Source organism: Onychomys torridus, chromosome 1, assembly GCF_903995425.1.
Source record: "Onychomys torridus chromosome 1, mOncTor1.1, whole genome shotgun sequence".
In the NCBI taxonomy this organism is placed as follows: domain Eukaryota; kingdom Metazoa; phylum Chordata; class Mammalia; order Rodentia; family Cricetidae; genus Onychomys; species Onychomys torridus.
Window position 1 is genome coordinate 129,045,029 of NC_050443.1, and position 13,503 is coordinate 129,058,531.

A 13,503-nucleotide genomic window follows, 5' to 3' on the forward strand; every position below is an offset into this window, starting at 1 on the left:
TGGGGTCACGCTAGAGAAAGGTACCGGTCTGAAACCCAGGAGGCTGCTGCCCAACAACCGTTCCTGATGCTGTAGTTGGTATCAGTGCTACAAGCTGTCCATAGGCAGGATGGCAGTGTCCCAGGGAAGCCTGTCAGTCAGTCCCCAGCCCCTGGGCACCAGGACTGTGGCACTTAGAGGGAATTAGTCACCTTGTAAAAGTTAAGGAGGGTGATTAGTCATCTTGTGACGTGAAACAGGTAGGCCTCAATCAGCACCCTCTGCCTGCTCTTCAGGAACTCAGGAAGGAGCCAGTAGCTGCAGAGGCAATTACCCTGGGTGACAGGACAGGGCGGGCGGGGCACTGGCAGCCTCTGCCAGGTGGCAGGTGCAGACTCTGCACCTCCCCCCAGGGGGTAGTAAGAGAAAGCCAGGCAAGGCCCCAGTGAGTGGCAGGCATCTGGCTAGGGGCACCGGCTGTATATGTATGTGGCTGGTGAAATGAAATGATGTCTGATTGGGAGACAAGACGCCTGGGGCTTTTCTAGAGACAGGTTCCCCAAGGGCTGAAACTTCTCCAGAGCAGTCTTAATTGGTACCAAGTTTCTAGCACCTTGCTGGACTGGATGTAGGATGGGTCACTTCCTCCTACTCCAGCTCTGGGTGCCTAGGGCATTTTACACCTCTCCTAAGGCTTTGAGGATGACAGACTTGCTCCAGGTGGCAGACAGAAGCCATGGAGCAGGGATGTGCGTGGGTTTGCCTTCTCTGGGCCAGGCTGACTGTGGTTCTGCCCTTGGCCATGCTGACCTGGGCTGGACCTCATACCACAGAACCCGCTCTCCCTGGAACACATGAGCTTTCTACTACAGGTACTTGAGGAGAGTCTCTACTGCTAAAAAGCCTTTAAGATGGCAATGCCACACCCCACAGCCTATCACGAGGGCGGCAGCAGCAACAACGTCACAGCTCATCCCCGTGAGGCACTACGCAATCTCTAGAAGCCAGGCTCAAACGTTTTGGAGCTTGGCTAAGAGATTCAGGGTCCTACTTATAGAAACAGCACGATGTGAGGGCTCTGGAGGAGCTGATCTGAGAGGAGACTCCCTGGACGGCTGAGCAAGAGTGGTGGGCTCACACCACGTGGTTGTGGGGAGGCGGTAGAGAGAACTGGGGAGGGGCAGGGAGTTCCCACTCACCGAGTTCTTGAGGTCGAGGTACTTGGTGTTTCTGGTCACTGGCATCCCAGAGAGGAAGGCCAAGATGTCATTGTTTGCCTGGAAAACAGGAGTGGTAAGATGGACAGTGGTCCAGATGTGAAGATGAGAAGGAAGTTCAGTCTCAGCCTGCTTCAGAGGCCTGAAGGAGCAGGAGGCTTGCAGCTCTTCCAGGATCCAGCAATTTTGCAAAATCATACTTCCCTGTATTGCTAGTTTCCCCCTTTCTACCCAGAGCTTCAGCCCCCAGGGGATGGTCCCGAGCCACCTCAGAGGGAAAGGGATTTTGCATGAGATGTGTAGAGAGCAGAACTGGTGTGCTAGGGAGGAAGGAAGGCAGGGCCAACTTCAGACGGAAGGCTGAAGCACTGGAGCTGCCACTGGCCATCTAACCCCTGTGATTGGGAGGTCCTTGGGAGGCTGGTCTCAGAAGCAGAACAAGTCACCCTATCAGGAGTCAGTGGAATGGCTGGCTGAAGGTTTCAGCTAGGATACTGGAGGGCAATGAGCAGTCAACAGTGGCCTGGGGGCTCCTAGCGGGAGAGGTTGCCGCAGGATCAGCAGCAGGGGCCCACAGGAGAGCTAGGGGTGCTCACCTCATCCAGCACCGCATTGCGCTTGGCTCGCTGTCGCTGTCTAAGCAGCACCAGGCCAGCAATGATGTCGGAGGGCACGATGTCGAGGTCACGGAAAAATTCAGCGAAGAGGTAGGCAATTTCTGAGTAGGCATCCTGTCAAGCAAGGCCCAGGAAGGCAGGAGGCAGTGGCAAGGCAGCGGGAGAAAGGAGAGAGAGAGCAGGAGTGAATCCCCGGGGCAGGTTAACTAGAAACCTCCATAATCCTGGCCAACGTGGGCCTCAGGCAGTGGCTCTGTGCAGCAGGAACCTGGGGACCCTGGTCTGGGTTCAGAGCCTTTACCATCTGTCGGTCCCTCCTCTTCCTCCCAGACCTCTTCTCTCTACGGAGGTCCTTACAGCTCATGCTACCCTTTTCTCTCAAGTGCCAATCTGAGGCCCTGCCTTTTCTCTTTCTCTAGATAGCCAGAATCAAGGCCCAGGCAATCCTTCTCAGCAGAGAAGTCACACAAAGTATCCTGCTGCCCCTGCCCCTGCCCCACCAGCTGTGACCCTGAAAGACCCCCTAAGAGCTCTGTAAGGCTCCCAGGTCTCATGCGCCCCCTGCTCCTCAGGAGCCTCAGCTCAGTGGGCCCTGTAATGTGCTTGAGAGAAGTACAATAGTCGGTGGCCTCTCTGGCTTCAAACTAGCCCTGGGCTCTGGGTAGGAGGCAAAGGACAGAGACAAGCCCTGCCGGGTGTGGGTCCTGGGTCTCCACTGCCTTCTGCTGCCTTGAACCTGTCAGGAGAGGGTGGGGTAGAAGCAAAGTCACAGCAATTGAGTCTGTCTCACTGGGTCTCACCCTTGAGTGCCCGGCAAGCCAAGGGTTGCAAGCACAAACCTCTAAAGGGCCACGCAGCCTGATACTGTTGAGCCCCAACTGCCCAGCCCAAGGAGCCAGGTTTGGACATACAGACACTTATGTAAATGCTACCGCTGTTCAAAGACTCACATTTAAATGTACTCTTTAGCAACAACATACAAGCTGCGGAAGAACCACTCTGATGAGCTCTGCCCCTGGGCTGTCTGTGCCTAACAGGACCATGCTCTGGGCACCTGCGACCTTTACACTAGCTTCTCACAATAGCCCTGACTCTATGTTGTGCGCAGGAGAAGACCATGCCCTTCACAGGCCCAGGCAAGCCTCGTTTCCACCTGCCAGGGCTCCACGCTCTGCCCTCTGCACAGCACACCTGCAGCCAGGATCTAGAGATCTTATAGGTATCCCTAGACACCCCACAAGGTACTTACCACCTGCCAGGGAATACTGGGGCTTTTTTCCACTAGGGGGTGCTGTTAGGAAGGGGGTACTTCAGGCTTCCTGGGGACATCTGAGGTGAGCACTTCACTGTCTGCCCCAGGGAGCAGTGGTCTACTGACTTCTCTAGCCCTGCTACTAACTAGCTGTGGGATGCTGAACAAATCATTCATCTCTCTGGGTCTTAGCTGCCTGATCTACAAAATTAGGGGTGGAGCTGGATGACCTCTAACCTCCCTACCCTACACTAGGGGGACTATCTCCCTGCTCAGAGCCACCCTCAGTTGATGCTGCCTTCCTTCTGCTGAGCTTGCTTCTCAGAGATTCAGAGATGAAGGCTGACTGTACCACCCAGCCCCAGGCTAAGCACTCAACAGCACCCCAGACCTTCCAGATCCATCCACTTCTGGTCACGTGTTATTTTTCTTCTCCTAAATTAAACTGTGTTCCAAGGGTATCAAGTCAGTCTTCACACCTTTCTATTTCCTCAATAAAGCAGGCAAATGGTTGCTTTACACAGTGGAGCAGTCCATCAGTGGAAGGGCAGACTTGTCCCATGAGCAAGTTGTCCCTCTGCTCTCAATCAAAGCCCTGCCTCCTACCAGCCCCACCCACCTAACATTACCAGAGGAGTGAAAGGCACCTGCATGGCAGGGAGAGTGAGGCAAGCAACCCCGGGTACTTACTGACTGGGAATCCTTTGTCCGGGTGCAACAGAGGAACACTTTAAGACGTCGGGACCAGCTGGTGGCCTGACCCTCCTCTAACCGGTGCCTGTGAAGGTAGACAGTTGACAAGTGTGAAGTCAAGGGGCTGGACAAGAGGAGCTGGGCCAGATGTTATGGAAATAGGACGGTCTGTTCCCAGGACACACCAAAGAGCTCCCCAGGGGGCCAGGGATGGGGGGTGGGGGAGGGCGGTCAGGCAGCAGGCTAGCTACAGCTGGGTGGCCAGTGACCTAGATATCAGGCAGCCAGGGTATTCCCTGGAGACTCTTGCCGGCCAACCTGGTGAGTTGTGTGTGTGTGGCAGTCCCTGACTTTTAGTAGACTGACCCATAGGCATGACCTGGAAACTTCAGAGTTGGGAATCCAAAGTAGGGGCTACTCTGCAGCCAGGTATCTAAGGCTTAAATGAAGAGCAAGAGAAATGTCAGCCAGTGTGACTTTGCTGTCCTATGCCCTTCTTAGCGAAGGACTTCAGAAACTCATGTTCTGAGTACTTAGAGGAAATCTGGGGGATTGGGCGATGCCCTGGTATTTCCCAGTTCCTCACAGCTGCTATCTGGGTAGGGCAGGTCCACTGCCTGCACAGTTGCCCCCTGTCCATTTTCTTCTCCCTCTACAGTTCAGGTGGGGAGTCAGGAGGCTCAGGAGTCAGTGAGCAGAGGCAGAACAACAGGCTACTTCCCCACAAAGGCACCATGGTGCTGGGCACACAGGAACTTGGTGCGTTTCAAGTGCAAACGTAATAGTCCTGGCACCAACCATGTAGATCTCCAAACTTTCCAAACTAAGTCAGCGAAGGCTAGCTGGGTTTTGGGCAATGTGCTGCCCCCTGAAATGCCCGTCACAGGGTGGTGGGAGGAGGTGGGAGGCAAGGTAGTACTCAAATGCATTCAAGGCACTTTACAGTCACTGGAAATGACAGACTGGCTCTCCATGAGCTTCTTGGCTCCTCTCTGCAGCCAAGAACTGCTCCCCATTCCTTTAACCCCATCTACATAGGCAGCTGACCAAAAAGAAGGGAGCAGTGGGGCTAGGGATGATGTAAGAGACCAGCTGTCTGGGGGACCTGCAGTCCCTAGAAAATGAAGCAGCCTTGCATCCCAAATCAATACCCCACCACCCTTGACAAAGAGAGAGTGAACATGACCCAGCTGGGTTCTTAGGGCATCTGAAGCACCTCTCATGAACGCCAGGGGGCAGATGATGGTAAGAATGTGTGAGAAGCTGACAGGTTTGGTCAAGTGCAGTCCGTCTACCAGACCACGCCAGGGAGACCACATACCAAGTCTGAACAGAAGTTCATGGACCCCAACAGCCCTCAGTTGGGAGACTCACTGTGTGAGAGGGGGCAGACATTCCTTCTACAAAAACCCAAGGTCAAGCCTCCTGGGAAACAGCGGGAATAACGCCCTCCCTCAGTCCTCACTAGATTTCACTGGAAAGAGAAAGGACCAAAAACTTAAACACACTCCTGGCTTTCAGAAACTAAAATAACTTAACCATGTGGTAGACGGAGTGCACATGTCCCCTACCCTTGGGAGTTGATAGCTTGAAAAATGTCCCTGTTAGAAAAACTGTTGGTTTTAGAACCAGTGGAGGACACTCAGGCAGGTGGTAAGCTTGACAAAGCCCCACAGCCAGACTGTGTTCTCCAGCCTTGCAGGAGACCTGGAGAAACCACAGCAGGTCACAGGCCTGCGAGCTATGGCCTCTGACAGGGCCTGAAAACCACAGGGAGCTTCCTAATTAAAATGACAGCAAGCACCAGGCCCTGCTGTTCAGGCTCTTACTGCCTGGAGCCCCAGATCACCCAGAGTCAGGAAGGGAATGAAGTTTTCTCCGGGGCCCAGGAGCCCAGAAACAGGTCGGGTGCGGCATGTGCTCAGACCAGGCAAAGTGGGACAGGGGGTGGTGGCCAGCTGCATTGGGGAGGGAGAAATGGGCTCTTGAGCCCTGCCTCGAAAGCCTGACATTTCAGGCTGGGAGGTGGCCAGACCAGGCATGGGTGTGGAGCTGGAGGCAGTAACAAGCTGACCAGCTGACGTGGAAGGTCTGAGGCATGAGTGGAGATGGGGAACAGGCCTTCTGGGCAGGGGTCTTGGCAGCCTGCTCTCCTGAGGCTTGGGGTAGTGACTCAGATTCCTCATCTGTTGAAGGGGGTCTCACAGCTGCTCTGGGATAGCAAAAGAACTAACTGGATTAATCACAAAGGGCTAAGCATGGGGCCTGCCTTACAGGAGAAGCCTGATTATGGAGCTACTGTACTGTGACTCATCCTGGGAGCATCCCTTGCTTTCACTAAAGAAGTTACTACGGCCATGCTGGTCACCCTCTCTCATTTTCTCTGCCATTCCACTTCTTTTAAACACCAGGTGAAATCTCTTCCAGGAAGCCTTCTATGATTAACTTCTTACAACCTCTGAGACCTAGAGGGAGCATCACCTAATCGTTAAGTAAGGGCTCTAAAGTTAGACTGAGAGCTAGGTCTCAGCCTCACCACATAACCAGGCAATCATATAACCTTTGTACCCTGGTTTCTCCACCCCCATTATAGGGAGGACATGGGTTGGAACTCACGTTGAACAATGCTTGTGTCTGCTGTTACCATAATTGAGACTATGAGTCCTGTTACTGCTGTTGACAGTGGCTTCCCATTAACTCAGCCATAGTGTTAACCACCTGGCATATATTATCTCACTGAAATTGCACACTGACATTCCAAGTCAGCCCTCAGCCAGGAACTGTTAGTCTCACTTCCCCGCCCCACCCCCCAACAGGATTTCACTGTATAGCTCTGGCTGGCCTCGAACTCACTATGTAGACTAGGATGTCCCTGCCTTACTAGTACTGAGTGCTAGGATCAGAGGCACGTACCACCACGCTCATTCTATTCTTACTTCTTCAACAAAGGAATTGAGGAAGTGAGAGACTGAGGCTTTCACGAAGAGCTGAGGCTCACATGATGTTGACGTGTGATTTGGGAGGGAACAGGACCCTCTCTGCCCATCAGTCTGCAAAGTTCACTAGGGCACCACCCGCCTACCCAGACAACTGACCGCAGGTTGTAAGTCCGCAGATTTCGCTGCCTCCTCTTGGTGGCTCTCAGCTTGACAAAGGTACGGCCCGTGGGGTCAAAGACACAGAGGACAGTGATGCAGACGCTGAGGATCACCACCCAGTTGCAGACAACCATTCCTGTTGACAACAGAAATGAGAAGAAAGAATTGGTGTTGGGTTCACCTTCCTGGGACATGAGCTCTGAACAAAGTGTCGCCTTGGTGTCCCCAGCTGCTTCTAAGACCTAAGAGAAGACTCAGAAGTCTTTTGTCTTCAAGGTCCACTCATGGTATAGAACAGGCAGCTCTGTGGGCTTCTGAGAAGGAGCTGAGAAGCCCTAAGGTTGCCTGGACAGTTCTGTGTCTGCTGCTCCCCCGGTCGGGGGCCTCAAGTGAAATGGCAGAACACAGGGTGAAGGACGCATCCATGCTTGAGTGTCTCCCTATAGTGGTGCCTGGGCCCCATCCTCTGCAAGCTGGGTCCTGTTACCACCCCTCGGGCTGCCTGGCTTCGGCTGACGGGGCAGATGGGGTGCATACCGAGGGTGACATTCTTAGCAGTGAGGTCATTGCAGGAGGTGTAGTACTGCGTGAGCCAGATGATGCCCACAATAGCGTAGATGAACTCGATCACCAAAATGGCTGCAAAAAGAGGTAGGTTCTGACTAAAGGCTACTGCCCTCCACCAGGGAAGGACCCAAAAGCCAAGCCTGGCTCCTGCTGCTAGGCCTCTAGCCATCTGACAGCAGGGTGGCTTGCACGGTGCTCTCCAGTCCCCAGTGCCTCCCTGAGACTATGACTGGATAGGTGGACAAGGAAGAAGTACTCCCCAACTTCTTTGGGATTCCAGAATTGTATGCATGAGCTCTGGAATCAGACTCATTTCAGGCAAGTCACTTAATGTCTCTGAGCCTCCATTTCCTCATCCATATTTGAGAGTGCCAATAACTTCATCACAGGACACTGAAGACTGGAGCACTCACAAAACATGTTGTTTCTTTCTCAGCAATCTTAGGAACTTGGTTTGGTGGGGCAGCGGGGATGAGAGAGGAGTCCCAGAAGCCAATCCATGGTGGCCCATGCACTCAGTGTTCAGAGGCCAGCAATGCATAGTAGCTAAGAGCCTAGACTACAGAGCCAGACAGAAGCATGGGTTCAAATCCCGGCTCTGACTCTTGCATCCTAATTTAGCTGAGTGACCTTGAAAGAGCTAATTAGTCTTCTTAAGCTCCAGTGTCCTCATCTACAAAATAAAACTAACATTTTCTTCCTCATGAGCCATGAAGAAGTTTGAGAGAAGTGCTCCCTAGGAATACCCCAGAGGCTGCTGGGACAGGGTCCAAAAGAGATATAGGCTGGTCCTCAGGGGAGCTGGCTCAGCCTAGCCTCAGGGTTTTCCTGGTCTGTTTCAGAAGGATCACCAAAGCACTTTGCAGACAAGCTCACAGTTTCAAATAGGGGGTCAACTAAGTTTGTCTATGAAGGACCAAGAGGGAAAGCATTTTAGACTCTATGGCCAATAGTCACAAAAGCAATTTCTCAGCTCTGCCATTATGGTACCAAAGCACAAGAAACAACACATAAATAAGTGGTGTGTTACCCAATGAAAAGATTCACAAAACAGCTGCTGAGCTGGACTGAGCCCTTAGGTCTAGAATGTCAGTCCAGTAAGGCACCCCATGCTCCCCAAGGTTTGGGTCTTAGTTTGTGTTAGCAATCAAAACCTGTGGTAGTGAAAGGGTGTAGCACTCTAGAACATCCCCAGCCCCCAGCAAGGGGTCCCTTACCCAGGCGCACGTAGAGCACGTACTGCATGGAGTCCCGGGGTTCTGTGTAGAGGATGCCCCCACGCATGCTCAACCAAATGATGGCCATCTCGGCAATCATGCAGCTCAGAAGGATGCCCAGGTAGCCGCGGCCGTGGTCCACCAGGTTTAGGGAGCAGGCCTCATGCGGGTTATAGACCAGGCCGAAGAGCACCACGGACAGGATCACAAACCTGCAGAAGGGTACAGATGAGCAAGGGTGGGCTTCCTCTGTGCTGTGTGCTGCAGCTCAGCAGGAGGAAAGGGAGGCAGGTATCTCCCCAACAGTAACATTGCCCACCTAGCTTTGGGTGCCTCTGAGGTGCCCTGCTGTCAGTATGGGGAGGCAGCGGCAGCTACTATGTCCACTGCCAAGGTCAGGGGGGGTCCTGACTCCTGTGGGGATACCGAGAGGAGCACCTGGGAGCAGGAGAGTCAGATTTGGGCCTGGCATGGAGGAACAGGTAGTTGGAAAGCTTCCTTCCAGACCTCCTCAAACCCAGGACTGTGGTCTCAGCTCCAAGACTCACCAGGTGGTGTGCAGGAGGAAGAGGAAGATGGCTGGCAGGACAAGGTCATCGCTGCCTACAGACCAGCGCCGCCGGAACACCACGATCCCGGGCATGGCTGGCAGCTCAGGGAGGTTCAGCGGGCCTGGCGTTCACCTCCTGAAAGCAAGAAGAGAACCCTGGAGCTGTCTGGGCAACTACCAGGTGGTGTCAGCAGCACAGGCATCTTGAGAGTTGGCACCAATCCCCACCCATGGCTGATGGGCCTCCAGGCACCAGAGATGCTGACCCATCTGCCCTCTCAAGTCCTATATCTGGCGCCCAACGTTCGTGGTACAAATTCATGAAAAAAGCCTCTTGCCTGTGGCCTTGCAGGCCCCAGCTCAGGCCCAAGCTACACTCGGCCGGTTTTGGTGGAGCACGCTGGTAGAATTTGCTGACAGAGGAGAGGCAGGAGGATCCTGAGTTTGAGGCTGGCCTATGAGGCTTGCTAAGGAAAAGCTACGGATGGGAACTAGCTACAAACGGTGGCAGTGGGACCATGGAGGCATTGACTGCTGCTCCGAGTTGCTGGCTGCTTCTCATCATGTTGGTGACTGCAGTGATGCTGCTACCTGGGATGAAGAGTTTACTGCTGGTTCAGAGAAGAATTGCCAGGACCATCATGTTACAAGAAATCATCAACAAAGGTCAGTTTGGAAAAGGTTGGCAAGACAAATGCTGGGGAGAAATTGCTGTGAAGATTTTCTCTTCTAGGGAAGAACGTTCATGGTTCCAAGAGACAGACATTTATCAGACTGTGATTGCTCCAAACCACAGAGGAGGCACACACACACAAAAAAAGTCTTCAGAGAACCATGACCATACTTAACAGTGACTTTGAAGCCTTCAAAAGGATGACGGGACCCCACAAAGATAATTCTACAAGGACTATGGTAAAGCCATTAAGCTGATTAACACCACGGAAAGATCAACTTTGTACTACAAACTGCTCAGGACAATTTCGAGATGACTGGCTGAGATGATCCAGCCTGACAGACTACTTGAACAAGGACTTGAAACAAGCCCTGCACTTTCTCACTATACAGTGGCGGGACAAATGATACAGGACTTGACAATTAACCCAAACATTTTCTTTTCAGGATCCCCTAAAGATGGAAGTAATTTTAAGAAAATGATGCCCACATCCCCAAAAGGTGGGATGGGAGGTTTTTGGTTGTTTAATGAGTTTTGGATATTGTCATTGTTTATGATGATTGGTTACAAGTTAATTGTTAATGGTCAGGAAAAGAGCTGAACATGGAGATTAGATTCAGAGGTTTTGTTTAAAAAGAAAAAAGAATATAGATATGAGGTAGATCACTGACTCTACTCTGAGAAAAAAGATGAAGAAATAATAGGATAAATGGGTAGACCATTGAATCTACACTAAAAAGAAAAAGGGAAAGATATAAAAATGACAAAAGGTAGATTATTGAAATTTTTATGAAATGAAAAAAGAGAGAACATGGATATAAGATAAAAAGGGAGATTATGGAATCTACTTTTTTAAAAAAGGAACTACTTGTTTTAAATAGGATAAGTACTAAAATATTTTTTGTCTGAGTTTATCAAATGTTACTGGACTGGACATTGTTATATATAATGGAGTTTTTCACCTGAATCTGTCAAATGTTAATGGACTAGACATCATTAATGTAATCTTGACTGTGTATATTGTATGTACTTATTGGATATGATTTTCTTGTATTAGTTATAAGCTTTTTTAAATTTTAGACAATAACAGGGGAAATGTGGTGGTATTGTGTTCCCCAAAATATTGTGTGTTCCCCGAAATAAACATATCTGGGGTTAGAGAACAGACAGCCACTAGAACAAAGCCAAAAATGGTGGCTAGAAAATGGGTCAGAGCAAGCCATAGCAGAAGTTGGGCGGTGGTGGCACACGCCTTTAATCCCAGCACTTGGGAGGCAGAGCTAGCCAGATCTCTGAGTTCAAGGCCACTTTAGAAACAGGCAGGCATGGTGACCCACGCCTTTAATCCCAGGGGGGCGACACAGAAAGTAGAAAGATATATAAGGCGAGAAAACCAGGCACCAGAGTTAGTTAGTTAAACATTTGGTTAGTTAAGCATTTGGCTGGAGAAGCATTCAGGCTTTAGAGCAGCACAGTTCAGCTGAGACCCATTTGGATGAGGACTCAGAGGTTTCCAGTCTGAGGAAACAAGACCAGCTGAGGAACTGGCAAGGTGAGGAAACTGGCTTGTTCTGCTTCTCTGATCTTCCAGCATTCACCCCAATAACTGGCTTCAGGTTTGATTTTATTAATAAGACTCTGTAAGATTTCTACTAGATCCTACAACAACAAAGGCCTCAGCAATAGGATACCAGTCTCAGCAGGGACCCCTGAGGTCACTCCTGCCCATCACCAGACTGCCACTGCCTAAGGTCACTCCCATAGTAACTGCTCAGCAACACTGAAGACCTAGGTTCTGGTTGGCCTGTTTGAAATCCCAGCACTTGAGAAACTAAGGCAAGAAGAGCATGATTTTGAGGCTAGCCTCTGTCTCAAAAAAGAGACAAAAAGACCCTGAATTTATTCTCTTTCCACTATCTTTTCAACAGGATGCTCAGTCCCCTGGGCCCTCACTGTCTTTCCCCAAGGAAATCTGACCAGGACTCACAATTCTGGGCCAAGACTTCCAAAACCAAGAACAAGTGTCCCTTAGCACAGAGCCCTGTAGAGCAGGAGGAATGCTGAGCGCTTGGGGAGGGTTGAGAGGGGTATGTGAATGGCGGTGGCTGGGACTAATGAACACCAAGGGTGGCAGCGATGCCCAGCATATAGTAGTTCTTGGAAGTCTTTGCACAGTGAGGCCTTTGGTTTCTTGTTCGCTAGAGTCCATTGAGCTGTGAGTGTGGTTTGACCTGGTTTTGCACCCATCTGACAAAACTCTGGCCACTGTCACGGTTCTAGGCAAGGAAGGCTGTGGTGGAAGCATGGGTCCGGACTGCGGCTAGGGACATCTGCCCCTCATTGTGAGAACAGCAGCCGCTCTAACACGCTCACTCCCAGCCTGACACCTTTCACTCCTTGGTGCCTATTTCTCTGAAGTAGCTGGATACAAACCAGTCACTCACAAGCCCAGGAGTGGTGGTCAGGAGCTGAGGGCCTCCTTTGGAGCTGGGAGAAAAAAGTGGGGGCATAAATGGAATGCTGGTGTGAGCAGAGACCCAGGACTGTGCAGAGAGGAACTCCTACCACAGAGGTCTGGGCACACTGCTAGTGGGAAGCTTCCCCCCAAGGCCAGGAGAGGCTTACATGGCACCTGATCAAGTGGTGGGCAGCAGGTCTCTCTCTCCCTAATGACAGCTCCAAGGAAAATGTGTGCATGTGGAGACCGAACTCAGTAGGGAAGGAACCAGGCAAGCCTCTTCTTAGACCAGTGACCACAGCCCTGACAGTGGACAAGGGGGCATGGGGCCAGGTGGCTGAGCAGCATGTCATGTTGGGCCAGGCTCTGCTGGGCTCATCTCCCAGGGCAGCCACTGCATGCTCCCAGGACGGTGCCCAGAAGCAGGGCTGGCTGCCTGAGCAGCAGCTGGGCTAGCCTGCTGGGGTCGTGCCTGCTCCCCCCTCAGGAAGTGACATCATCCCACTCTCAAGGAGGAGTCAAGTGGATTGTGGGAAGCAGGAGAAGGATGGGGAGAAGCAGCAGCTGCTGCTGGGGTGGCTTGGGTGTGGGGAGGTCTACTGTGGACAGGGGCTAGGGACTGCAGCAAAATCTGGGACAAGCAGCCCAAGACACAGCTCAGAGTTTGGAGGAATGGGAGAGAGGGAGCTGGGGCACCATGGGTGGCAGCAAGGCTGGGACAGGCAAAGCTGCCAACAGCTGGTGCACCTGTTCCTTTCCTGTCTGCAGGTGACTCAGAGTGGAGAGCTGCAGGGGGCACGCACACACTCAGTGCACCCAGTGAGGTGGGGCTGGTACAGAGCTGCTGTCTGCCGAGGCCCTGCCTTTCACCCTCATCAGGCCACGGGAGACAGGGTGTCATGCTCGCCTGGAGAGGCTGGTCAGGGAGGGCCCTGCCCATCCAGACTGCTGTCTGTCTTGCCTCTGCCAGCAACCCAGGACATCTCCTTCTCGAGCAGAATATGGCCCTTTCTCAGTCACACTGGATACCTCCTCTCTCCCACCCTTCCTCAAGGAGCTAGAAAGGCTGGCACTGTAGTTAACCAGATGCCCAACACCCCAGTACTCTCACTTAAAACCCTGGCCTGGCCTTACCTGGCCTGCAGTGCCCTCTCCAGCTCACAGATTGGAAAAGTGAGCCAA

General features: G+C 52.1%; 1 protein-coding gene across 4 annotated transcripts in view; it reads right to left on the reverse strand.

Annotated features, from left to right (window-relative positions):
- Dagla (diacylglycerol lipase alpha) overlaps positions 1–13,503 on the reverse strand; it is a 60,448-nt gene that overhangs the window by 15,120 nt on the left and 31,825 nt on the right. For all 4 annotated transcript variants that reach the window (XM_036205165.1, XM_036205174.1, XM_036205186.1 and 1 more), the window contains 7 exons: positions 9,189–9,326; positions 8,641–8,852; positions 7,394–7,495; positions 6,854–6,992; positions 3,756–3,843; positions 1,793–1,927; positions 1,179–1,256 (listed from right to left, as the gene is read on the reverse strand). In XM_036205165.1, coding sequence (XP_036061058.1) covers positions 1,179–1,256; positions 1,793–1,927; positions 3,756–3,843; positions 6,854–6,992; positions 7,394–7,495; positions 8,641–8,852; positions 9,189–9,283 — 849 coding nt within the window. In that variant the 5' untranslated portion in view covers positions 9,284–9,326. The remainder of the gene's footprint in view (positions 1–1,178; positions 1,257–1,792; positions 1,928–3,755; positions 3,844–6,853; positions 6,993–7,393; positions 7,496–8,640; positions 8,853–9,188; positions 9,327–13,503) is intronic.